Here is a 24,314-nt window from a genome sequence, read left to right on the forward strand (position 1 = left end):
GGCAAATTTAAACTTGTGAAAAGTATCATTAATATTTTTATTTTGTTTAAAATTTCAGTTAGAGGAAAAAATAGCAGATGAAAATGTTGTTAAAATGTGTTTTGAGTGTTTCGACTGGTTCACCTTCTTCCCGCTATCAGCAAGTTCTTTTGACTGCTTAGTCAAGGTTGGTAGTTTTCCCAAGTCCATACTAATTTCTCACTGGTAATTTTCTAGCTGCTCTCCTTGCTATTGATTCATACCTTTCTTACCTCTTCAGTTCTGATTTGCTGTTTTTACTATGAGCCAAATCAACAAAGTGTGCAAGGGAAAACATGACAGGAAGTGCATGCTATACACAAGGCATTTAATATATTATTTATATAGATATATACACTTTTCAAAATGGATATATAAATTTTATTCAATTAGTACCCTGAACAAGATGGTGACCAATCACATTGGGATAGAGTTGAGAGTTAAGTTACATATACTTGGCCTTTCAGCTAGGCTTCTCAATTTAAAAAGAAAGACAAAACGAGAAACGCATTTCAAAAAAACTTTTGTTTACTGGAGGTTACAAACCACTGACAATCATGTGTGGAAAAACACAAAATAAATACAGGACAATGTCAAACAATTTGGTGGAACCAAAAAAAAAGCAAACATTTGGGATTCAGCAAATAATAGACAAGAGTCAACTGGAAACAAAACAGCATTTATTCCCACAACTTCAAACGAAGAGTTTACACAGGACAGAAAATGCACAACACTGAAAAGAAGATGCACTGCCGCATCTGACAAGTTGCCGTACAGATAAAAACAGGGACTCGGCCTTTTTAAAAAAATCAATCTCAACGCTCATTATGTCATTTTGCTACCAAAGAATTATTGAAAACACTTTCAGTTTCAAAGTGTAATCTCTGATTCAACCAGGGACAACTGCCATCAAGGATTTTTTTTGTGACCTTCTTGTCCACTAACTGGACAAATCCCATTTTTTTCTTTTTGTGCACCTTATTTGCTTCAGTTTTCTACATATTCTGAGCCATTTTGACAGATGGTACGGTAATTTGTAGTTTATTTAAGCTCTTTGAAAATTGTAATATTGATCTTTCGGAATGATCTGACTGGGGTTTAATGTCACTGATAATTTTACTCACACAGTATCAAAAGTAAGGATTTCAATAGTTTGAAGCTGTTTAAGGGCGCATCTTTCATACATGTGTTTAAGTGTTGGGTTCAACTTATCCATATTGCAGCTGTCCTCATTCTTTGAATGAAGTTGGTCTCCACATACCAGCAGAAACAACAAGTGTTACAGCAACTAATTCATATTCTTAAAGAAAGCTTCAATTTGGGTGGTGCAGTTGCAGACCGGAAGGATGAGATGCATGTTTCCGCCCGTGTCATTCACCCTGCTCACCCTAACACGTGGAGTAAAGGATCTCAGCCAGACGACCACGAGGAAGTGGCAAGTAGAGGACAAGATGGAGAAAGTCATTTCAGGGCCATTCTTGTCCAGCTCTTTTTGTTGATTTACAGAGAGGCATTGGCAGTGTCCTAGCAGTAGATCACCCGCCATCTCAGATATGGATGGTATGCGGAGATCAAAGAAGATGCAAGGAAAAAGAAACTTTAAAAAGTGAGTACCCAAAACAAGTTTAGGTCAGTACCATGACTCCTTCTTCTTGCAGTTTAAATAAGTCTCCCATGACCATATGCAGTTCTTTCTGACTAGATGTGACCTATACCAATGACATTGTAGGTTCATTTTTTTTGATGCCAGCGCTATTCTCACAGTATAACACCTACCTGTAGTTATCCATTAATTTTCATATACCATACAATGTGTAGCCTATAGAAGGGAAAACTGTTAGAGAGAGAGGGACGATCCACTTCCTTAGTGACAGAGGTGTCCAGAATTGTTCTCTCTTAAGCTGCATAATTTGTATGAGGCCGACATGGTAATAATAATGCTTTAAAAAAATTGGGACGACTGCATGTGATTGCCCTGTGTACAACATTCAGGGTATCTATTTAAAGCTAAATCATTAAATCATGTGGAGACATCAGTTGTAGCAAATCAGAATCTATTTGCACATCCTTTATGGTTGGCTCACTCAGCTCTAGTTGCATGGGGCATACATTTTAAAAAGAATGCTCTGGTGGTTTTGGTCCCATTAGTGGAGAACTATACAGCTTCACTGAAATTATATTTCTTCTCAGAATTATATAGGATGAATTAGAAATCAAGGACCTGATGCAGGCACAGCTGGAATGGAGACAGAATCTTTTGGAGAAACTTCAAGTGGCAGCACATACCAAGCCAAGTCTGCAATTAGCACATGCAATACCACTCTCCTAACCAATACCAAGGTTAGCGACACGCAAGTGTTCTTGTGTCGAATCTTGAACTTGCATAATGCCCAAGCCTTCAAATACTGTTTTCTTAAGGCTACAATGTACACGCAGCAACTGGAGGCCAAGAGCAAAACTGTTCATTTTGTGGTTACATTAGATGCTAGATCTCCCTATTCTGTAGTAGTTCATCCTGTAGAAAATGCAAAGCGCCTCATCTCAGGACACAGCAGGACTGAGAACAATGCCCATCCCCACTATGCTTTTCCCATTACCCTATCTATAGTACACAAACGCCAATTCACCCTGAACTCTACCAGCATCCTATCTTATACAAAGTCATGCTCATTTCCTCCATCCTGGGCAACATGCATTGGCTCCCAATCCCAAGTAGAATCCTTTCATGGTCTCTCTCCATCCTACTTCTGCAACCTTCTTCAGCCCTACATTCCTGCCCACACCCTCCGTTCCACCAATTCTGGTACGCTGAGTTTTCTCCCGCCTCTGCTCTACTATTAGTGGAAAGATGGCCGAAGACTCTACCACCAAGTTCTGGAATCCCCTCCCTAAATCTCTCTGTTTTGCTACTTATCTTCCAACCTTCTGAAGCCTACTTAAAATCGAACTCTGACAGCACCTATGGCCAACTCCTTCCTAGTCTTCGTTGGGTCTGACCGCCAATTGCGAAGTGCCTCGAGACTTTTTGTTAACAGTAGTCTTCGTAAAGCACCGTTAACGCAAAGTTGTTTACTGCTCCAAGAAAAATATTATCCAGTAATTTGAATTAAGCAATTTAAATAAAACAGCACAGGAGCTGTTTCTTGCACAATTTTAATTTGAATGAACATAACTCAAATTAAGCAACTTTGAATTAGGATGAGACTATAAATGCAAGTTTTGGTTTCTTTAGAGTATAAGAAAAGTCATTATTGGGAAAAGGCCTATTGACGCTCATCTTTTTAGTACCCTAACTCTCCCCTTTCAGCTCCAAAATCCCTATTGGTTTTGTCTCTTGTGCACTTTCTAAAAGTTAGTTACAGATTGGCAGAGGCCAAGGCATGCATTGTAATGTAGCGGTGTGGGTGTTTGTTGAAGAGAGGGTATGAATCTAAAGAAAGGAGACATTTTGTTTTTAAAAAGTGCTCATGGTTCCTAATATCACGTGTGGCCTGCGAACTCTGCAGATATTTTTCACATCCCGGTATTGATGAAGTCATAAAAATGAATTTCATCAGTCAGATTTAGCATACTGATATCAGTATGCTGTAGAGGGAAAAAAAATCAAATTGCGCTTAAAGCCAATGGAATTCAAGTTTGTGCAATAAACTTCTGCAATATTCTTAATTTGCCAAGTACTCTGGGGTTGGGCAAATGGGTTTCCTTGGGGATAAATTGACTTCAAGGTGGCACACATGGCAAAGAGGTTACATCGAAACTACGGCACTAGAAACAGGCCATTCAGGTCAACCGGTCTATGCTGGCGTTTATGCTCCACATGAGCCTCCCCCCGCCCTACTTCATCTGACCCTATCAGCATATCCTTCTATTCCTTTTTCAAGGTTAGAGCGGAGACAATCCTCTGCCAGCCTGGCACACTGGTGGGCCCTGAAAGAGTAAACCAGTTTCTCAGCATTGGAATTCTTCTCCCTTGGTACCTGGTAACTGGTAACTGCAATCCAATGCTCCAATGGACAGAGTAGTCCTCGCTGGACATTATCTACAAGGTGCATAAAAGCTTTTCGATAGTTGAGCCAGAGGCTCTTGTATTTTGCACAGAGCTGTTTTGGTGGCAATATAGAAATGTGCCCAATGTGCTGAATGTGTGGTCATTGAGGCTTCTACTGTGTTAAACAGATGCAATCTGTTCCTATGACATCCGCCTGGCAATGACTGTCTCTCTCTTTCGAGACGATCTGGAGCTTTTCCAATTCCATGTGAATCAGTTACAGAACTATGGATTCAACAGATGATAAACAGCTAAAAAAGACAACCCCAGGGTCCCTATTAAGCCTGTCTATTCTGAAACACCCTGTTTTTACCTCTCAACATCCTCCAACCCAAAAAGAATCAGAGAGTTTGCATCAGAAATCTCATAGCGTTGCCCTGGTCCTTGGATGATTTGACTTTTTGATAGGCAGCTCTTTTAGTATTAAATTCATTAAAGTGCAATTTGCCCTGAACAGGATCTAGAGTAGTTATGCTCTATAACTTCCCATTGTATCCTCTTCTCCTGATTCAATTTCAGGAGGTTGCCCCTTGCACCATGGTTCTCGGTCAGGGCTATTATTGTATCATCCAGGGAGTGCCCAAACTACCAAAATCAAGATCTTGCATTTATATAGCGCTTTTCATGACCTCAGGATGTCCCAAAGAGCTTTACAGCCAATGAAGTATTTTTGAAGTGTAGTCACTGTTGTAATGTAGGAAATCAAGTCTACAATTGGCAGTAATATCTGAAGGAAGTCAGGGAAATGGGATCTCGTTTTTTGTGAGGAGTTGCAGATCCCCTAACCATAACATTTCTAACACCAACATTATCCAAGAGGAGCTCTGAAAGGCAGCTGGCAAAAAGTCTATGAATAATTAAAACAAGCATTCCACCAATCTTCCCGGTTGGATATTTACACTACCCATGGTATGCGGTGTATGACCAAACAATGAGGAATTGCATTTTAAAATACGTGGTATAAATAGAATAGGTCATGACCAGCAGTATGAGAGAGATGGTAAACCGCTCTACGTATAGTACTGACAAATTCACCAGATAATTGCCATATCCAACTGCTCGCCACAACATATCCAATATATACATTCCCTTAATTTTGCCTTGCAATAATAACCAGCAGTCAAAATGTAAAAAAGTTTTCAAGTGTACATTAAAACGTATATTTTGGGAAGTTATCAGGGAAATTTAGTATTCAAAGTACCAAACATTTTAAATGTTAAAACAATGCCGTAATCATGTTCCGATTCCATGAAGGATAGTGCTATCTAGTTGTGCCCAACATTAGACTCCAATTTTAACTATCTTTGATTGCTTGCTTTCCTATGTTTCTCCCCTTCCCACCAGAAAAAAGACTTCAACATAAATTTTCTAATCAGAATGATACTTGTCTTTCTTGTTTAAATTATTATACTGGGCATTCTGTACTATGTTATGTTTGCTAACTGATCGGCTCAAGTCATGTGTGAACTACTGAATGAGTCTTGTTGTTGGCTCTGCTTTCACCTGTGATGACAGCCAGCCATGCGGCTGGCTCGACTACCTCCGACGGCGGCTGCGCCCTTTGCTCGAGTCCCTGTAATGGGTGCGCTCCCTACTCGAATCTTTCTGATGGCGGCTGCGGTCCCTGCTCGAACTTTTCCGACGACGGTTCCGTTCGCCGCTTGAGCCCCGCCGACGGCTGCCGCGTTCCTCGCTCAGGTTCCTCTGGCGGCTCCGCTCTCTGCTGGAATCTTGCCGACCGCGGGTCTGCTCCCTGCCCGCGTTCCTCCGGTGGCGCCTCCGCTCTCGGCTCGAGTCCCGCCGACCGCGGCTCTGCTCAGTGCTGGAGTCTCGCCAGCCCCGGCTCTGCTCCCTGCTCGAGTCCCTACCGTGCCGGGCACTATCCTTCCTTGAACGGCCCTGATGCCGGCTCCATTCCCTTTGATGGCAGCTACCGTCACTACTCGAGTCCCTCCAGTTTCTACTACGCTCGCTGCTTGTGCTGTTCTTACGGGAGTTGTGTCCCCTGTTCAAGTCCTTTTGTGTTTGGTTGCTTTCAACATTGACGGGGTTGGTTTGTAGCTCTTTTCCTTCGTGGCTGGGGCCATTCTGATATTTACTCTTTTTACTGTAGCATTCCTTCTGAGAACACTCTTGTCTATTAGCTATCTCAATTACGTGCTGCTCATTCTGGGCAGACTTGCATGCGCTTTGAAAATCAGCAGTATTTATATTTGTTTGTGCCTGCATTTGGTCCAAATCACTGGCGCATCTTTCAGATGCATCTGACTGCCCATTTATGTCCTGAATGAGCGGCACTTTCTTGCCATGGATGAGAGCACCTGGGCATACAAGCTGACTTGCAGCAGCCTGTTCAGAGGTAGCAGTAGCCATTCCTAATGCTGGATACACACTCACAATTGACTTCACGGCTATCTGGTCCACAGGGTTTGATTTCGGCTCCTCTCTGCTCTGCTGACTCTCGCATTCTTCCTTCCGCTTGAGGTTTTCCAGCAGCTTCTCCCTCAGTTCCTTCTCCTTCTGCTGGAGTTCGACGACTCGCTCTTTCTCCTCCTCCACCCGTCTGAGCTCGGCTTCTTGCTGCCGCCGCTTTTCTTCCATTTGATGGAGCCGGGCTGCTTCAGCTTCGCGTGCCTCCAGCTCCCGCTGTTTCCCAAACTGCAGACAGCAGCCAAAACAAAATGGCAATTAAACAATAGAAACAGTCTTTTTGAAAAATGAAAAAAAAACTGAGCTGCAAACTTTGTAAAAACAGAAGAAAAAGGAATCCTTTCTGAAAAATAAGTTGAAGAGTAATGAAAATATTTCCATTTTTGCACTCCCAGGAGATGTTGGTGAATGGAACTTCTCTGCATCTGACACTTTCAGGCCACATTTGGCCTTACTCTTATTAATTCAAAGTAATTTCTTGCGTTAAGAAACTTTTGAATTATTTAGTAATTCGAATCAAACAATTGGGAATAAAAACACTGGAGGCTTTTTTTTTTAAGCCCAACTCGAATTATCCAGTAATTCACTTTAAAAGACTATGAATTAAATGTTAGAAAAGTTGCTTTGTCTAACCCCCTAATACCATGTCTCAGCCCCTATAATTCCAAGTAGTGATATGCTGGTGGACGTCTCTAAGTCACCATAAAGCAAGTTTTCTTTTTAAGAAAGTCCCCCTCCTGTGACATCAAATTTAAGAAAAATGCCAGGCGTTATAAAGAGCACAAGTCAAAACACGGAACAAGCTGGGTCCAGTTGGTCTGTATGAATCAATTACTCACTAGGTAAATGCACTGACTTAGCAGGAGAGCTTGAAATACATTTTCATATGAACATTTAAAAAAAAAACATCACTTTCTACACCTGCTGAGACAGTGGCATTTGCCCTAAAACAGCCTTTTTTGAAATGTTCTGATATTTCTCAACCCTTTATCCTTTGAAACTACTGGAGTGGAAATTCTACACAAAATTAGTTGATCCCCTGTGGTGTTGCTTATGAATGGAAAACCTAAAACCTTTGGTGAGAAGTTGACAGGAGTGGCCAGTGCCTCAGATTCAGCTTCACGATAATCACCCCTGGGTGAGAAGCCGGGGAGGGAGTGAGAGCGGTGGTGACCTGGACGATCCCTGCAAAAAGGGATATAGAAGGTTAAGTGAGTGGGCGAGAAGGTGGCAGATGGAGTAAAAGGTGGGGAAATGTGAAATTATCCACTTTGGTAGGAAGAATAGAAAAGCACAATAGCACAAGGTGAGACAATAAGAAACATTGACATTCAAAGAGATTTGGGTGTCCTCGTACAAGAAACACAAAGTTAGCATGCAGATACAGCAAGCAATTAGGAAGGCAAATGGCATGTCGGCCTTTATTGCAAGGGGTTTGGAGTACAAGAGTAAGGAAGTCTTACTATAATTGTACAGGGCTTTGGTGAGACTTCACCTGGAGTACTGTGTGCACTTTTGGTCTCCTTATCTAAGGAGGGATATACCTGCCTTAGATGGGGTACAACAAAGATTCACTAGATTGAATGCTGGGATGAGAGGGTTGTCCTATGAGGAGAGATTCAGTACAATGGGCCTATATTCTCTGGAGTTTAGAAGAATGAGAGGTGATCTCATTGAAACGTATCAATTCTGAGAGGGCTTGACAGGGTAGATGCTGAGAGGCTGTTTCCCTTGGCTGGAGAGTCTAGAACTAGGGGCATAGTCTAAAGATAAGGGGTCGGTCATTTAGGGCAGAGATGAGGAAAAATTTCTTCACTCAGAGTTGTGAATTTTTGGAATTCTCTACCCCAGGGGGCTATAGATACTCAGTGGTTGAGTATTTTCAAGATTGAGATCAATAGAGTTTTGGACACTAAGGGAATCAAGGGATATGGGAATAGAGCAGGAAAGTGAAGTTGAGGTAGAAGATCAGCCATAATCTTATTGAATGGCGGAGCAGGCCTGAGAGGCCGTATGGCCTACACCTGCTCCTATTTCTTTTGTTCTCATGTGACCTGGCGGCATCCTCATTTTGTTTTTGAAATTTCACAAAACTGGTATCACTGTAAAAAAAAAACAAAATTAATACAAGCGGAACCCACACATTCTTGAATGCGTTCACCTCCTCCGAAAGGTTAGGGGCTTACTGATAATGGTTGGCCCCTCCAGTTTAGCACACATGAATGCCTATAGTTTGCTGTGATGTGCTGACCCCGCATCAGTCATGCTTTGCAGTGTATCCAAAATCAACCAGTGCCAAAATACTGCACTAAAAAATTGTTTTCTTCAATACAATCATGTAATATTGGTGTGGTTGCCATCCCAATAAAAAAAAATCCTATGAACGTCTACACTTGCTGTGTGTGTGCGGCGCATTTGCTGCCTTAATACCACAACTTTGCATAAAAAGTTCCAGAGGCAGTTTAAAAAAAAAAAAAAAAAAAAAAAAAAAAAATCGGTTTCAGAGGAGACCTCCACAATAGCAAATCATTTGCCACAATAGTAGAGATGGGCTGTCCAACTTGAAAAGCTTTCTTCAGTGTCCGATGAGACAGACGGCTCAATCCAACACCTGGTGGGAAGTGTGTTCAGGGGCTGGTGATGGAATCTCAAGGTCCTGGAGATTTACATAGACTACTGGGACTTAGCAGCCATGGCTCACGATGCCGGAACCTAAACAACGTGCAGCATCTTTACAACACCGCCAGCCATCTACGCACATCATCTTAACCTGCTGAGCACACTCACCTTGGCTCTGCTGAGCAGCTCTGCAATAAGTCGGATAGACTGCAGGTTCCTCTGCGCCAACAGGAGTTTTCTTTCCTCCAGAGCGATTTTCTCCTGCAGCTTTTTCTGCTCCTCCCTTTGCAGTTTCCGCATGTTTCGTCGCACCTCGCGCTCCTTCTGCTTCTGCTCTCTCTTTCTGACCTTTTCTTCCCGCTTCTTCTCTCGCTCCTGCTCTTCTAACTCTCTCTGCTTCCTGGAGAAAAAAAGGTAAAGAACGCAATTAGCCGCCAAATCTGCTAGATGTGTAATTTTGCAAAAGGTAAGACATCATGCCGGCTGGCGAGCTGGCAAATATTAGGGTTTGGGGAGAGGGAAGAGGGACTCAATTTATTTTTTGTTATTTTTTTTTCCAACTGTGAGTGATGTAGCACCAATATCAAATTAAGTAATATAGCACCTTTACTGTTGAAGTATTTTATATATATAAAAAAAAAATCAATAATTTCAATCATCTCCCTCGTCCTGGTGTGGCAGTCAGACCTCATGCCTCCTTGACATAGGACCAGTTATATCTTAGAGCGGGTCTGGTGGAAAATTCTACTATTTAAAAACTGAATTCATCCAGTTAAACCAACGCACCTTTCTTCCTCCTTTCTTCGCTCCTCTTCCTCTTTCTCCCGACGTTTTTGTTCCTCCCGCTGTAGTTCCAGCTCCTGCAGCTTCTGTCTCTCCAGCTGTCTCCTCCTGATCGATGCATCACTCAGGTGTTTTGTTGTGTCAAACGTCACCTGTAATTCAAGAATTACTTTTGAAAACTTTCTTTTCACCCCCGATTTTCTTCTCTCCACTCAAGACACTGACTCCTCTTGGGGTACAGTCCCACTTTCTCTGGCAGCCTTCCATTACCTCAGCCAAACAGTCATTATTTATCTGTGGACCAACACAATAGGGCCAACACCTTTTGCACGGACATGCATTGAGCACTGAATCCCTGCATTATCGACTGCAAAGGTCTGATTCATACTCCACAATGGATGTGCCTGCATATTCCAACGTAGCCGGCTAGTTTGCAAGGCTCTTTGAGGCCCCAAATGTTATGGCAACTAGGGGGCCTCCTCATGATAGAATCATAGAAGTTTACAACATGGAAACAGGCCCTTCGGCCCAACAGGTCCATGTCGCCCAGTTTATACCACTAAGCTAGTCCCAATTGCCTGCACTTGGCCCATCTTACCCATGTAACTGTCCAAATGCTTTTTAAAAGACAAAATTGTACCCGCCTCTACTACTGTCTCTGGCAGCTCGTTCCAGACACACACCACCCTTTGAGTGAAAAAATTGCCCCTCTGGCAATGGGAGTGACTATTCCAAACAGATGTTGAAGGGGAAAGCGAACAGAGAAAGAAAAATCTTGGCTTGAGGGTGGCCCTCTGCTTCCAACGAGGTCAGCCTTCTCTCCATGCTGTTGCTTGCACACAGAGCCCCCATGGCCATAGGAAGGGGGTCACTATGTCCCAGAGCAGTTATGTTGACCGAAAAAAATATATAGCTAGCGCAAACCACGTGGCACTCCTGACACATCATTCGCTTTGTGTCAACAACACCCTCAACTTGTGTACATAAGCAGACCTCAAATTATGGGGTGAGGTCAACTCAATTGGCCACAGGTGTGGTTAGCACTGCAGGAGCAGTAGTCTGAACAGCCCCAATTGGAACAGTTTCATAATTCTGAATACTTCTTTTAGGCACTCCCTTAACCTTTACTCCTTCAGTTAATAGAATTTTTTTTTATATATATAAACACCCTCATCATAAACTCTCTCTCAGGCATCATAGAGTCATAGAGTTATAGAGTCATAGAGTTATACAGCAAGGATAGAGGCCCTTCGGCCCATCGTGTCCGCGCCGGCCATCAGCCCTGTCTACTCTAATCCCATATTCCAGCATTTGGTCCGTAGCCTTGTATGCTATGGCATTTCAAGTGCTCATCCAAATGCTTCTTGAATGTTGTGAGGGTTCCTGCCTCCACAACCCTTTCAGGCAGTGAGTTCCAGACTCCAACCACCCTCTGGGTGAAAAAGTTCTTTCTCAAATCCCCTCTAAACCTCCCGCCTTTTACCTTGAATCTATGTCCCCTTGTTATAGAACCCTCAACGAAGGGAAAAAGCTCCTTAGTATCCATCCTATCTGTGCCCCTCATAATTTTGTACACCTCAATCATGTCCCCCCTCAGCCTCCTCTGCTCCAAGGAAAACAAACCCAATCTTCCCAGTCTCTCTTCATAGCTGAAGCGCTCCAGCCCTGGTAACATCCTGGTGAATCTCCTCTGCACCCTCTCCAAAGCGATCACATCCTTCCTGTAGTGTGGCGACCAGAACTGCACACAGTACTCCAGCTGTGGCCTAACCAGTGTTTTATACAGCTCCATCATAACCTCCTTGCTCTTATATTCTATGCCTCGGCTAATAAAGGCAAGTATCCCATATGCCTTCTTTACCACCTTATCTACCTGTTCCGCCGCCTTCAGGGATCTGTGAACTTGCACACCAAGATCCCTCTGACCCTCTGTCTTGCCTAGGGTCCTCCCATTCATTGTGTATTCTAGTGACTCGACCTTGCACCATTTCCATTGCCCTTATACCCTTTATATAATGAGGTGCCCAAAACTGCACAGAATGCATGAAGCGCTCACCTTTATGCTGCAGGCCACAGCCTTCCCATCGTCACCTTTGTACAGTAGTTTCATTCCCCTCAGGGCATCCATTGCCTTCACAAACCCAATGTACTCCTGGTACTGTACGTATGCTTCAAAGTTCAAATGACCTCCGAAGCTGAAGGTGTGAAAGTTCTTCCCCGTCATCTCCTCTCTGTAAGGGTCTAGCATTGGGATGTCCACATTTCGGATTGCCCCGAAGGTTTCAAACACCTTGCGAAGGATGAAATCACTTGGCTTCTCCGAACTGGAGTTCTTCATAGCGAACCACTTGCACGGCAGTCCTTCCAAATGTATGGTATCGGGCCTCTCGCCTGGTAGAGTCTCGTTTACGTCTTTGGCGTCCCGGAAGAATGAATCCCAGTCGTGACGGGTCGGGAAGTCTATTTTAACCTCGGCCGCTCGCACTTTTAAAGTGTCCGTGAAGCCACTGAGTTTAATGGTCTTGGCATCCAGTTTGGACAGGAAGGTTTTCACCATGTTTTTGTTTTCAACTTCCCCTTCGAAGCGAACAAAATCCATCGTGCTCTTGGACACGCGAAGCGTAGCAAACTGCTCGGGGTGAACCATGCACTTGAGTCTCTCCATCACCTCCCAGTTTGATATGGACTTTCCTGGTTGTTTCAGCTGAGGGAGCGACACGCTAATGGTCAGCTTAGCGATTGGCTTCAGGTACAATCCTTGTGGGGCAAACAGTTCTACTGCCTCCGAGGTATCATGCACTATTGTAGCAGCCATCGTAACAGCAGCCAGGAATCTATCTGGAAAAGGAAAATATGTGTATTAATTGGAGTAAAATAGAACTTTGTTGCAGTTAAGAGATTACAAGCCCCTTGCCTATATCTATAACAGATCACAAGAGTCTGGGATTGTTCATTTGGATTGGAAGTATGCTCATGTAGTTCAAACTTTCTAAAAGGGTGATCCAGAAGACTGTTGGCCCGTAGTTTGACATCAGTTATCGACAAGATGCTTGAAGAGATCGTTGGAGATGCTCTTTATAATCACCTGGATAAAGCAGAAGTCATCAAAGACACTCAACACATCTTCTGGAAAAGAAGGTTGTGTCTTACTAATTTGCCAGGAGTAATTGAAGAAATTCCTAGGTTAGTGGATGAGTGTATTGAAGTAAACACTGTACACTTGGATTTTCAGAAAGCCTTTGATAAAGGTACCTCAAAATAGGTTACTCTGCAAGACAGAATCTTGTGAATCAGTGGGAAGTTGACACAATGGATTAAGAATTGGCTTCATTCCCGTGGGCACAAAGTTGTTATTAACAGCGTGGATTTGCTTGGAGGCTGGTGATGTCCTACAGGGGTCAGCGTTAGGGCCATTGCTTTTTACTATCTTTATAAATGACCCAGCTATTGGAATGACCCGCAAGTTCACGGATGATACAAAAATTTGTGCAAGTGTTAGGACTGTGGAAGAGAACAAACTTCTGCAAGCAGTTTTAGAGGTGCTGGGCGAATGGACCAAACTCTGGAAAATGATATTTAACCTAGATAAGTGCAGTGTTATGCATTTGGGCAGATCCAACACCAAGCATACTTACACTTTACATTGTACAGAACTGAGATCCCTCCAAGTCACACATCATCATGACTTGGAAATATATCGCCATTCCTTCATCGTCGCTGGGTCAAAATCCTGGAACTCCCTACATAACAGCACTGTGGGAGAACCTTCATCACACGGACTGCAGCGGTTCAAGGCGGCGGCTCACCACCACCTTCTCAAGAGCAATTAGGGATGGGCAATAAATGCCGGCCTCGCCAGCGACGCCTACATCCCATGAACGAATAAAAAAAAATCGATTGAAAGAGAAAAGAACTATGGCGTTAATAGTTCATAATTCTCTAAAGGCTCATGACCAATGCTGAGAAGCCATAGCCAAACAGGGTATTAGGTTGTATTAACAGGACTATTCAATATAAAACAAAGCACACTATTTTGTCCTTGTACAACACCTTGGTTAGACCACATTTCGAATACTACTTCCAGTTTTGGTCCTGTCATGTGGCGGGTAAAATAAAGGCTTTGGAAAAGGTTCAGGAGGGCCATAACAATGATGCCCAGCTTAAACATCGTTAGTTACTCAGATATGCTTAAAAAGCTGAGTCCATTCACTTGAGATGCATAGACTTTGCAGTGATTTGCTAGAGGTATATAAAATAGTTAAAGGTCTAAACTGTGGTCCTAATGTTAAGATATTAATCTGATAGATTGGGGAAGACCAGGGATTATGCGTTTAAGTTATGCAAGGGTAGGCCTAGGTTAGACATTAGGCAGTTTTTCCCAGTGGATAATAGACCTGTGGAACAAGTTGCCAGCTCGTGTGGTGAGTGCTGCCTCTCTACATACCTTCAAAAGAGAGCTTGATCAGTTCCTGGCTGGGGTGGAGATCATGATCTATAAAAAGGTACGTGAAATACCAGGTAATAAGCATGCTCAATGTGGTCTCCTGGACTAGTTTAGATCACTTACGGGAAGGGGGGAAAAAGGAAGAGGAATTTTCCGATTTTCTTTCCCTAATTAGCCTTGGATTTTTAGCCTCTCCCAGAAGATTACGACTGCTGGTGGGTGGGGAATGGCTAATCATTGAACTGTGTGGGGCAGGCTCGATGGACCAGATGGTCTTTTCCTGTCTGTCATTTTCATTTGTACATAAAAATTTGTAATTATGTTTCCATTATCCTTTAGCTCTCCTAATGGCTTAGTTAGTAACAGTGGGGTATTGAGAGCCAATGAGACCAAGGAGATCCCAAGTTCATCTAATGACAGCTGATCTCAGCTGGATCAATACAATTGACCTTAGTGTCCCGAGGCTAGGGAGAGGGAAGCAGAAAAAAAAGCCAGGATCTCCACTCAGTCAAAATTCAATAGTTCCTGCTGGAACGTGCATGTGTGTGGATGAGGGACAAGAACAGAATCAGACTAAGTTGTGAAAGCCACCCCCACCTCTCACCAAAAACTGAATAGGCTGCTCACCCTCACACAAAAGAGAATGGGCACTTGGCCAAGCTATCAGAAGTGCGAGTGCCCATTGGAAACACACTCTAGCAGGGAGGCAACATTTTCAGGAGGGCAGGAATGAATTTTGATTTTTAAAATTTATCTTTCCCACATACTCAAGCCAGAACCACAAAAGAACCATCTTACACACAAACAGGTTGAAAGCCTTATCTTAATCAAAAATGGCACCGCAGCCAACTACCCATGGAAAATGGAGCAGTGTAACCCACAGCTGATACTTAATGTACCACTGCACAGGAAACTTGCAAAACACCAAGGTACAGGAACAAACTGTATTAACAAGTTACTCATTTGATTGTACAATATGTTATGGCGTGTTTGTAACAGATTGTTACATTAGTCCCTGCACCCCTGCCGCAGCCTTGAACTCCCCTCTCTCTCACTCTAGTTTCTCTCCGATTTTCCCTCATGCCCTCTCCAAGCTCAACTCCTCCATGAGACATATCTCCTACTCTCCTGACCTCATTCCCACTACACTGCTGACTAATCAACTTCCCTCCGTGGCCCCCATGCTAGCTGACATTTTAAATGGTTCCCTCTCCACAGATACTGACACACTCCCTTTCAAAACCGCCATCATCATCATCTTCCTCCTCAATAAATCCTTTGTCGACTCTAGTCAGCTCTTCTGAGTTACAAATGCACCATCTTACAAATATTTCCTCCTTCCTGCAGCCTTGCTGTACTGAAGTCAAGATTCCTCATGCTAACTACTACTATATAACGCATTCTTTTTCAGGACCTCAAACTCATGGAACTCTTTATTGCCCTCAGTCTGCTCTTCCCCTCGCAATCCAGTGGGGGCCCACAGTGGTCTGCTTCGGGACCTCTTTTGTTTAATATCTTCATAAATGATCTAGAGCTCGGAATCACAAGCACATTGGCTAAATCTACAGATGATACAAAGCTAATGAAGGTGGAAGACTTCAAAATCCTATTATAAATACATGTACGATTTTAAAATAATGTATTTATGTTTCAAGTCTGACCACCCTAGGAAATAAAACAAACAGTCTTAGAAACCTTTCAGTGAGACCAAGAAATGAAGATATTACACATATTCCAGCTCAATTAGAGACAGACTCCCTTTGCACTTCCAAATACTCCAGTCCTTTACTGCTCAGCGTGCAACCCTTTAAATCCCTCTCCCCCCATGAAAAATAGCAACAGCTCGTGAGCGGACTGCCAGCAGTTTAATCCAGGGCAGGAATAAACAGCTTCCCGCAATGTGATGATCCACGGGATGGGAGCAGATTTGCAGCCGGTTGCGTGTGTTTCGCTTTATCTCCCTCACAAATTATTAAAGGACTAAACTGATCTCAGGGGCAGAAATTACAACCTCTAGCCAGAAATTTACACCCCTGCAATCAGGTCAGAAGGTGATTAAATGGCAATGCACTTGGATTATAGTCTGCAAGCTTTAGAAGCTTGCAAGTGAACACCAGTGGGATTTATTAGCTGAAACCGTAAACCTTTAAGAATTACAATTATTCTTTCAACGCCTGTTGCTTTAATTAGTATTCTTGATAGAAAGCAAAAACAAATTATCGCTGGACCCATCTCGTATAAAGCTAAGCAGCTTTAAAGCCGGTCTTCACTGCCAATTTAAAAACCTGGGTTTTACAGGTGATTTTCAGTTTTGAGCACCAAAAAAAAGTAAAGAAAAAAAAAGCCCAAAACGCCACGATAAATTCAGACAAAAATCAGTTTTTATTTTGAACACCACTGAACTTCAAGAAAACAAGGAGACTAACAAGGCTGAGTTAAACTAAAGGATAATCCATGGTTTTTTACACTGTTCAGACACCGCTTTTATGTGCCTCAATGGCTATTCTAAAAATTCTGCTTTTGAGGTATCTGCTCCACCTCTTTAGATCCTCTGCCCCATTAACCTCATGCACTGCACAACATTTCCACTGGTCACACTTCTGCTGACGGTGGCCTGAAGGACACACTTTGCTTCTGCTCTCAGCCGCTTAAGATAGATGCTTATTATTAAACAGGCGTTCAGCAATATGAGTAGTAATATCAACAAGTGAACTTACCTAAGCTGAATTCACCTCCAGAAACATCCCAAGGTTTACAACCATTGGACAATACAACACCAGCCGAACAACTGCAGGCATTTTTTAAAAATAAAAATCACAGAAATGCGAAAACCTGCAATGCTTGCTACAAATTACATTTGCCAGGGCACAATCATACTTAGTGCAGGGGCAGCCCAGAAAAAAGTGGGCTACATGGAACACGGCAGGGGGTGGGGGAGGAGAAAGAGAAGCAACAGAGGTGGGGGGTGGTGGAATTCATACACGGATGGGGAGACAAAGTGATGAAAGAAACTGAATGAAAAGGAGAGCCCACTTTGAAACAGCTCAGTTACAAAGTAGATCCGGGCGCAGGTAAAACAGCCCCCAAAGACATTTAGGAGCCCAAACCGAGGAAACTGCACGGTGTTGAAAGAGCCTTATTGTGGGTGCAGCTGTACCCTGTGCGAGATTCTCTGGTATTTTCTTTACTTTTATTCGACTGTGCACTTTGTATGAATGTGACTTGGTGCTTTGTTAGGGATTTAAATCAGTGTACCCCATTATTTCTGCACTCAGTACGACTGGCTCCAGGGAAATTTAAATTACAAGTTTCAGCATGTTCAGTGTTTTATTAGACTCAATTCTGCTGGATTTGTACATTTGATATTATGTTATAATGATTTTAAAAAGCACTAATAAGAATGTAGCTTGGGTAAGACATGGGATATAATCTTCAGGGTTTGTCTTATTTAATTGAGGGACAGACATGCTCAAATTGCAGGGGCTTACAGATTAACAAATGGCCAGTAGTTATTAGCCCTAGTGAGGGGAATCCCTGGCAATATTTCCCACAAACAATTAATGCACCTAATTTGAAGCAAGTGATTTTTCAGCCAAAGTGCATAAGGATGTGGTTCCCTTAGGTCTACATTCCATACAAGACTTTGAAGAGCTCTCGCAGATGGAATGCTTTGCTACAGGGAGTTGCAGAGGCAGAGACTACAGCATCTTAAGGGAAAATTGGAGATTGGAAGCAGAGGAAGATACAAATCTGTGGACAGAGCACAGGGCAGGGGGATTAGTCTAGGACTGCGCTATCAAAGAGCCGACACAGATATGGCAGGCTGAATGGCCTCCTTTTATGCTGTAAAATTCTTTGGCTTTATGGTTCTCTGTTGCGCACAACTGAAAAGCTGATACAGGAAAAATAGCAGCAGAAAAATGACTATTAGAGTATGGAAAACTGCTCCATCATCGATTTGACAAATAATGACCCAAATTTTGTTGGAGTTGGGCATGTGGCATGAGTTAGACTTTTTCCTGCACCCTTCAGCTTGAAAATCTTTTGCCCTGTAAGTTCCTGGAAGTGTGAGCTGATAACATCACGGCCAGGACAACGGGGCATCTGGGACCTGAGTGAACGATGGGATCAACCATGTATTTCCTTAACCAATGAGATTTAAGGATTGAGAAAGAAACAGAGGAACGACAGAGAAGAGTGAATTAAAGTGGGTGAATTAGTCAAACCAGGTACAGAAAGTGAAATAAAGAGAGGGCAAGAAAGACTGGATTAAGAGAGAAAGAAAAAGAGACACAGAAAGGAGAAGCAAGAAAAAAAATTAAGTACCGGCTCTAACTTTCTGCAGTGAGTTTAATGTGCAAATCCAGCAAGTTCTTAAAATAACGGGGAGGTTGAGGGCGAGCTGCCGTTTGTGCGAGGCAAACGATGAAGCGGCGCAAATCGATCAACAAGTTATGGCGATTCTCAACTCGAAGCCCATCTCTTCTTCACCTGAACTTGCTGGCCGCTTTGCGCATTAATAACGACGTGGGTCTGGAATGCGCCGTTATTTTTCCAGCAAGATTTGGGCCAGTGTTTTCAAGTGTGTTCCTGATTAAAATGAAATAAGAGTGAACAACACGTTCAAACAGACATGTAACGCAGATCAGCCAAGTTTCCACAGACTTGACAAGCAGTGCGATAACCAGTTCACTCTAGCCTGCTGTGCTAGTTGTGGGCAAAGGCCTGTGCCTATGATCCTTCACAGAGTTCCTGATTGTAGATGTGTGGCAGTGGAGTTCAGCTGAGTAGACACCAGGTGCTTCTTTTCAAACCAGGGAAAGTAAGCGAGTGGCTGCAAAAAAACTCAAGCAGTCTAATCATGTCTGTGCACCAGGTAGATACTTCAAATTTTTCTTCTTTTCCTTCCCATTTGAACCTTTTCTGGATGCCATCAAAGCAACAATAAATACACGTACTTTCAGATCTCATCATGCAATGTCCATGGATACACACAGAACTGGGAAAACATCTGCGGTTAGAAATCTGTTTTTACATCAATTTATTTTAAAAACATTTTAAAATATAAAATTATACATGGCAGGCAGTGACTTGCAAGGCAGTCAATGAAATAAATCAGTTGAATAGACTATGATACTTGCATTTATATAGAGCCTCATCACATTGAAATGTCCCAAAGTACTTTGTACAATTAATTGTTTCTGAAGTGCAGAGACTGTTACCTCCTAGGAAAATATTTCATTCTGTGCCAACAACATCCCGCAAACAATAACAAGATGAATAATGAGCTGATCAGATTTTGGCAATATTGGTGAGGGCACTGGGAGCACTGCCTGCTCTTTACCAAATAATGGGAACATTAACAGAAGTGCAAGATTAACTGACTGCTGTTAAACTACAGGCAGTTATTCACTCTTATTTGTAAAATTCTCATTCTCATGTTCAAATCCATCCCTATCTCTGCAACCTCCTCCAGCCCTACAATCCTCCAAGATCTCTGCGCTCCTCCAATTCTGGCCTCATGTGCACCCCAATTTCCTTCATTTCACCAGTGGCGGCCGTGCCTTCAGTTGCCTAAGTCCTAAGCTCTGGAATTCCCTCCCTAAACCTCTTCGCCTTTCTACCTCGCTCCTTAAAACCTACCCTTTTGACCAAGCTTTTGGTCATCTGTCCCATTATCTCTATGTGGCTCGGACATTTTACTACGTTAAAAGGTACTATATGAATGCAAGTTGTTGTTTATACAGAATGTAGCTTCCCCTCTCCCACCGTAACATTTATTGAATTTATCGCTAGGTGGTCAGTGCACTGAGGTCAGCAAATGGCCTAATTGAAAGTGATTCTGGTTGTAGGATCTGAGGTTCTAAGTTGCCCCCACAGGCCTTGCTGTGCCTCACTACCTCCTCAGAGGACAAGGGACCTACTTCCCATCCTCCATCCATGCTACTTCAGTTTCCTGCTAAAAGGCAGACAACAATAGCTTGGTGTTCATTTTTCCTTCAATCAACGATCTTACTGGAGATCTAGAACTTGCATCAAAGAGAATCAAACCTTACTTCCGTGTGTCCTGTACTGCCACAGGTCACTGGTCCAATATGCTATCAGAAATATATATTCCATGGTATCACAAGGCTTATTTAGTATTCTGTCATCTGAATCACACATTAACCAAGTCACTATAGAATGTCAATATGCTTCTTGTGTGATGTTTTTAATTTATTACCTCAAAATTCTTCCACCAGCACGTGACACACCTGTAACTACCAGTGCTTCACCCTAGTGCTACTGAGCTCAAAATGCTCTCTTCAAATAAAACCCAAGTTTGAGAAGACAAATCCATAGCTGTACTACTGGGCTTTATCTTCATAATTCAAATAGACAAAAAAGTCTCACACTCGCTATTGTGCCTCACTCAAATGGTTGGTGACACAACAGTACAGGTACGTGTAAAGACTCAAATATCCATTACTACATTTAACTAAAATCCTGGTGGCAATACTTGTTTATTTTAAGAAAAATACTTTCCTCAGTGGCACAGCTGTAAGTGGTAAGAGTGCAAGAGATTATTTTCTGACTGGTAGAAAAAACAAAACAATTCACTCAAAACTATGGAATGTTACAACACAGAAACAGGCCATTCCAGCCATCAAATGTGTGCCAATGTTCTTTTGGCCACCTGAGACACCTGGTCTATTACCACACTCCTGCTTGAATCCCATAACCGTTAACATTCCTCTTTTTCAAGCTAATTCTCCTTTGAAAGAATCTATGGTTCCACTTAACAACAGTTTGTAGCAGAGAATTCCAAATTCTAACCACCCTCACTGCAAAGAAATGTACAACCCTCCCCTTTAATTCAGTGGTAACCAATCCCTTGATTGGCACTTTCAGCTTGGGAGTTATGCATTCAAGTGTCACTCTAGATTATTTTGCATTGTTCACTGGTCCACATCACTTGTTGTGTCTAATGATCTGGCTGAGAACAAGAAGAACTAATTTCCAACAGTGGTTTATGACGCCACCTGAATCTCTCGATTTTTGTTGCAGACTTCAAGTCTTGAACAGATCATTTCTGCTCCCATCGACTCAACTGTTTCTTCTGCTCTCCGCACACGTGGCCATTCTTCATGCATGAGCCTAGGCAGTACCCGGTCAACCTTGGGGGGCATTACATAGGAACAAGAGTAGGCCATTCAGCCCCTCGAGCCTGTTCCACCATTCAGTGAGATCATGGCTGATCTGTATCCTAACTCCATTTACCTGCCTTGGCTCCATAATCCCTCAATACCCTTGGCTAGCAAAAATCTATCAATATCAGATTTAAAATTATTAATTGAACTAGCATCTACTGCTTTTTGTGGGACAGTTCTACCACCCTTTGCATGAAGAAGTGTTTCCTAAATTCTCTCCTGAATGGCCTGGCTCTGATTTTAAGATTATGTCCCCTTGTCCTAACAGGCAAATCTGACATCCATAAGTGTGCAGTTTCCAGGAATCACTGGATAGCACCATAACTTACTTTTTCCCCCTCCCTAAGCAGGAGTTGCCATGGTCAACCATAGCACCCCTTGCTGCCACTTCATCCAAGGTCAGCACAAACAGGGGATTATACCCAGGGCCCATTTAGTCTACTATATAGCTCAGGACCACACTAGACAAGATATTTACCCACTGATACATTGGTGCAATTAGTTCTAAATATGTTATTATTGACTAGCAATCTTTGGCCAACACTCAGCATTTTGCAAAGCACAAGTGACATTTAAAGGAAGATACAAACTGACGACCAGTTCCATCCAAAATCATATTTTCAATCTGTCAGGGTGGGTAATATTATTTCCCCCTCTGTCTCTTCCCCAAGGGTGAAAGAGAATATGTCTTAGTTGTTACACCTATTATTTAGTGTACTGAGGCTGGTACGTTATGAGAGGGGAAAAAAATTCTAAGACCTTGCTATCACATTCTAATCTGCAAAATTCAGCAATTAAACTGAATGATCTTAAACTGTGTCCACTTAAATCAATAAGACATTCTAGCCTTAAAGGGACAGGCTAACTTAAACACAGCCCTCCCCCTTTACCAACAGAATAATATATTATACATTATACAGTACATTATTCTTAGTGTTATAACATAGTGCAGCATCCAATTTACTAAGAGCATCACCACAGATCATATTATATCTTTATAAATATTAGACAATGTCATAGGGTGATACACTAGTGGATGTCCAGACTTTGCCCGAGGAACGTGAGGAGTTAGCGAATTTCTCTTCAGTGCATCAGATATGCTGTAGGTAGAGATGTGGGGAGCTGCAGTTTTTGAAGCTCCATCTAATGGCAGAAGTGTGCAGCTGTAGGCATGACTGTGTCACAGAATGGTGATGCCCAAATAAGGAGTGTATCACATATCATACATTTAACACATGTATCATATAAAAATTATGTATATGTGCATACAGCACAGAAGGAGGCTGTTCAGACCACCATGCCTGTGCCAGCTCTTTGAAAGAGCAATGTAATTGGTCCCACTCCCTTCCTCTTTCCCCATAGCCCTGCATTTTTTTCCTTTTCAGGTATTTATCCAATTCCCTTTTGAAAGTTACTACTGAATCTGCTTCCACCACTCTTTCAGGCAGTGCATTCCAGATCATAAAGGACTCAATGTATAAAAAAAATCTCCTCTTCTTCCCCCCCTCATTCTTCTGCCAATTATCTTAAATCTGGGTCCTCCGATTACCAACCCTCTGCCAGTGGAAAGTTTCTCCCTATCATACTCTATCAAAACCCTTCATGATTTTGAACACCTCTATTAAATCTCCCCTTATCCTTCTCTGCTCTAAGGAGAACAACCCCAGCTTCTCCAGTCTCACCACATAACTGAAGTCTTTCATCCCTGGTACAATTTTAGTAAATCTAAATTTTCTGCACCCTCTCTAAGGCCTTGACATCTTTCCTAAAGTGCGGTGCCCAGAATTGGACACAATACTCCAGCTGAGGCCCAACCGGTGTTTTATAAAGGGTTTGGCATAACCTCCTTGCTTTTGTACTCTATGCCTCTATTAATAAAGCACAGGATCCTGTCTGCTTTCTTTTTTAAGAAAAAAGATAGATCATCCTGTCCTGCCACCACCAAAGATTTACACACATAGACCCTCAGGTCTCTCTGTTCCTTTAAAATTGTACCATTTCGTTTATATTGCCTCTCCTCGTTCTTCCTCATCTATATATACACACACACACACACAAATCATTTATATATTACATACGAATACAATTTTTTTTTTTTTTAAAAAGGCTCAATTTTCACTTCAATAAAAATCTGTAGAAAACGCTGCAGCTCTGAGACTTGGCGCCCCGCAGTCCAAGGGGCCTGTTGCTTTATATTTAAACCTGATTTCTCTCACTTACCGTGTCATTAAATTGCAGCTGGCGCCGTTATACCATGAGATGAGCCGGGCAGGCGGCCTCCTTACATTGCCAGGGTCACGACGCCCAGATCCGCTCCGCTCCGCTCCGCTGTCGGTCTCCCGGCCGCTCCGTCCGCCCGCTGCGACTCAATCCAAGAAGGACCCCCCCCCTCCTCCCCTCCCCCAACTCCGGTCAAAAAAAAAATACCAGCCAACCATCACCGTACGAATAACTTGTTTCAAACCTGTTAAATATAAATATTTTTTTTTGTATGTACTGGCGGCGATTTGCTTGGTGGATTTCACTTGCGTACCCGGAAATGGACGCTGGCTGTCCCTCTTAATTATAAGAAAAGATTGTAAGACACCTAAAACCGGAGGGCTTTCCTTTCCCGACTGAGGGGCACAAAAAAAATATATATCACGGACGGCGCGCATGCGTAGTCATGTCTGAAGGCACGTAGTTGCCATCTTTGTGAGGGGGGAAAGTGGGGTCCGGAAATAGCCGAATATATCCGACGGTGACCGACAATTGCCGAGCGTAGCCGAGCGCTGCCGCTGAT

At 42.8% G+C, this 24,314-nt stretch overlaps 1 protein-coding gene across 1 annotated transcript; it reads right to left on the reverse strand.

Moving 5' to 3' along the window:
* Positions 1-376: 376 nt before the first annotated feature.
* LOC137322727 (A-kinase anchor protein 17A-like) lies at positions 377-23,881 on the reverse strand. The gene is made up of 5 exons (XM_067985726.1): positions 23,753-23,881; positions 11,955-12,736; positions 9,902-10,050; positions 9,284-9,515; positions 377-6,724 (listed from the first exon to the last, which is right to left on the reverse strand). The coding sequence occupies exons 2-5, from the start codon at positions 12,711-12,713 to the stop codon at positions 5,603-5,605; spliced, it is 2,262 nt and encodes a 753-aa protein (XP_067841827.1). The 5' UTR covers positions 12,714-12,736; positions 23,753-23,881; the 3' UTR covers positions 377-5,602.
* Positions 23,882-24,314: the final 433 nt, after the last annotated feature.

Source organism: Heptranchias perlo, chromosome 6 (assembly GCF_035084215.1).
Source record: "Heptranchias perlo isolate sHepPer1 chromosome 6, sHepPer1.hap1, whole genome shotgun sequence".
NCBI classification, from domain to species: Eukaryota; Metazoa; Chordata; class Chondrichthyes; order Hexanchiformes; family Hexanchidae; genus Heptranchias; species Heptranchias perlo.

Coding starts and splice junctions, on each gene's coding strand:
- LOC137322727 (XM_067985726.1), bottom strand. CDS start 12,713: ATGGCTGCTACAATAGTGCATGATACCTCGGAGGCAGTAGAACTGTTT. Junction 10,051..11,954: donor CTGTGGCCTGCAGCATAAAG/GTGAGCGCTTCA, acceptor CTTGAATTACAG/GTGACGTTTGACACAACAAA. Junction 6,725..9,283: donor AGCTGCTCAGCAGAGCCAAG/GTGAGTGTGCTC, acceptor TGCTGTCTGCAG/TTTGGGAAACAGCGGGAGCT.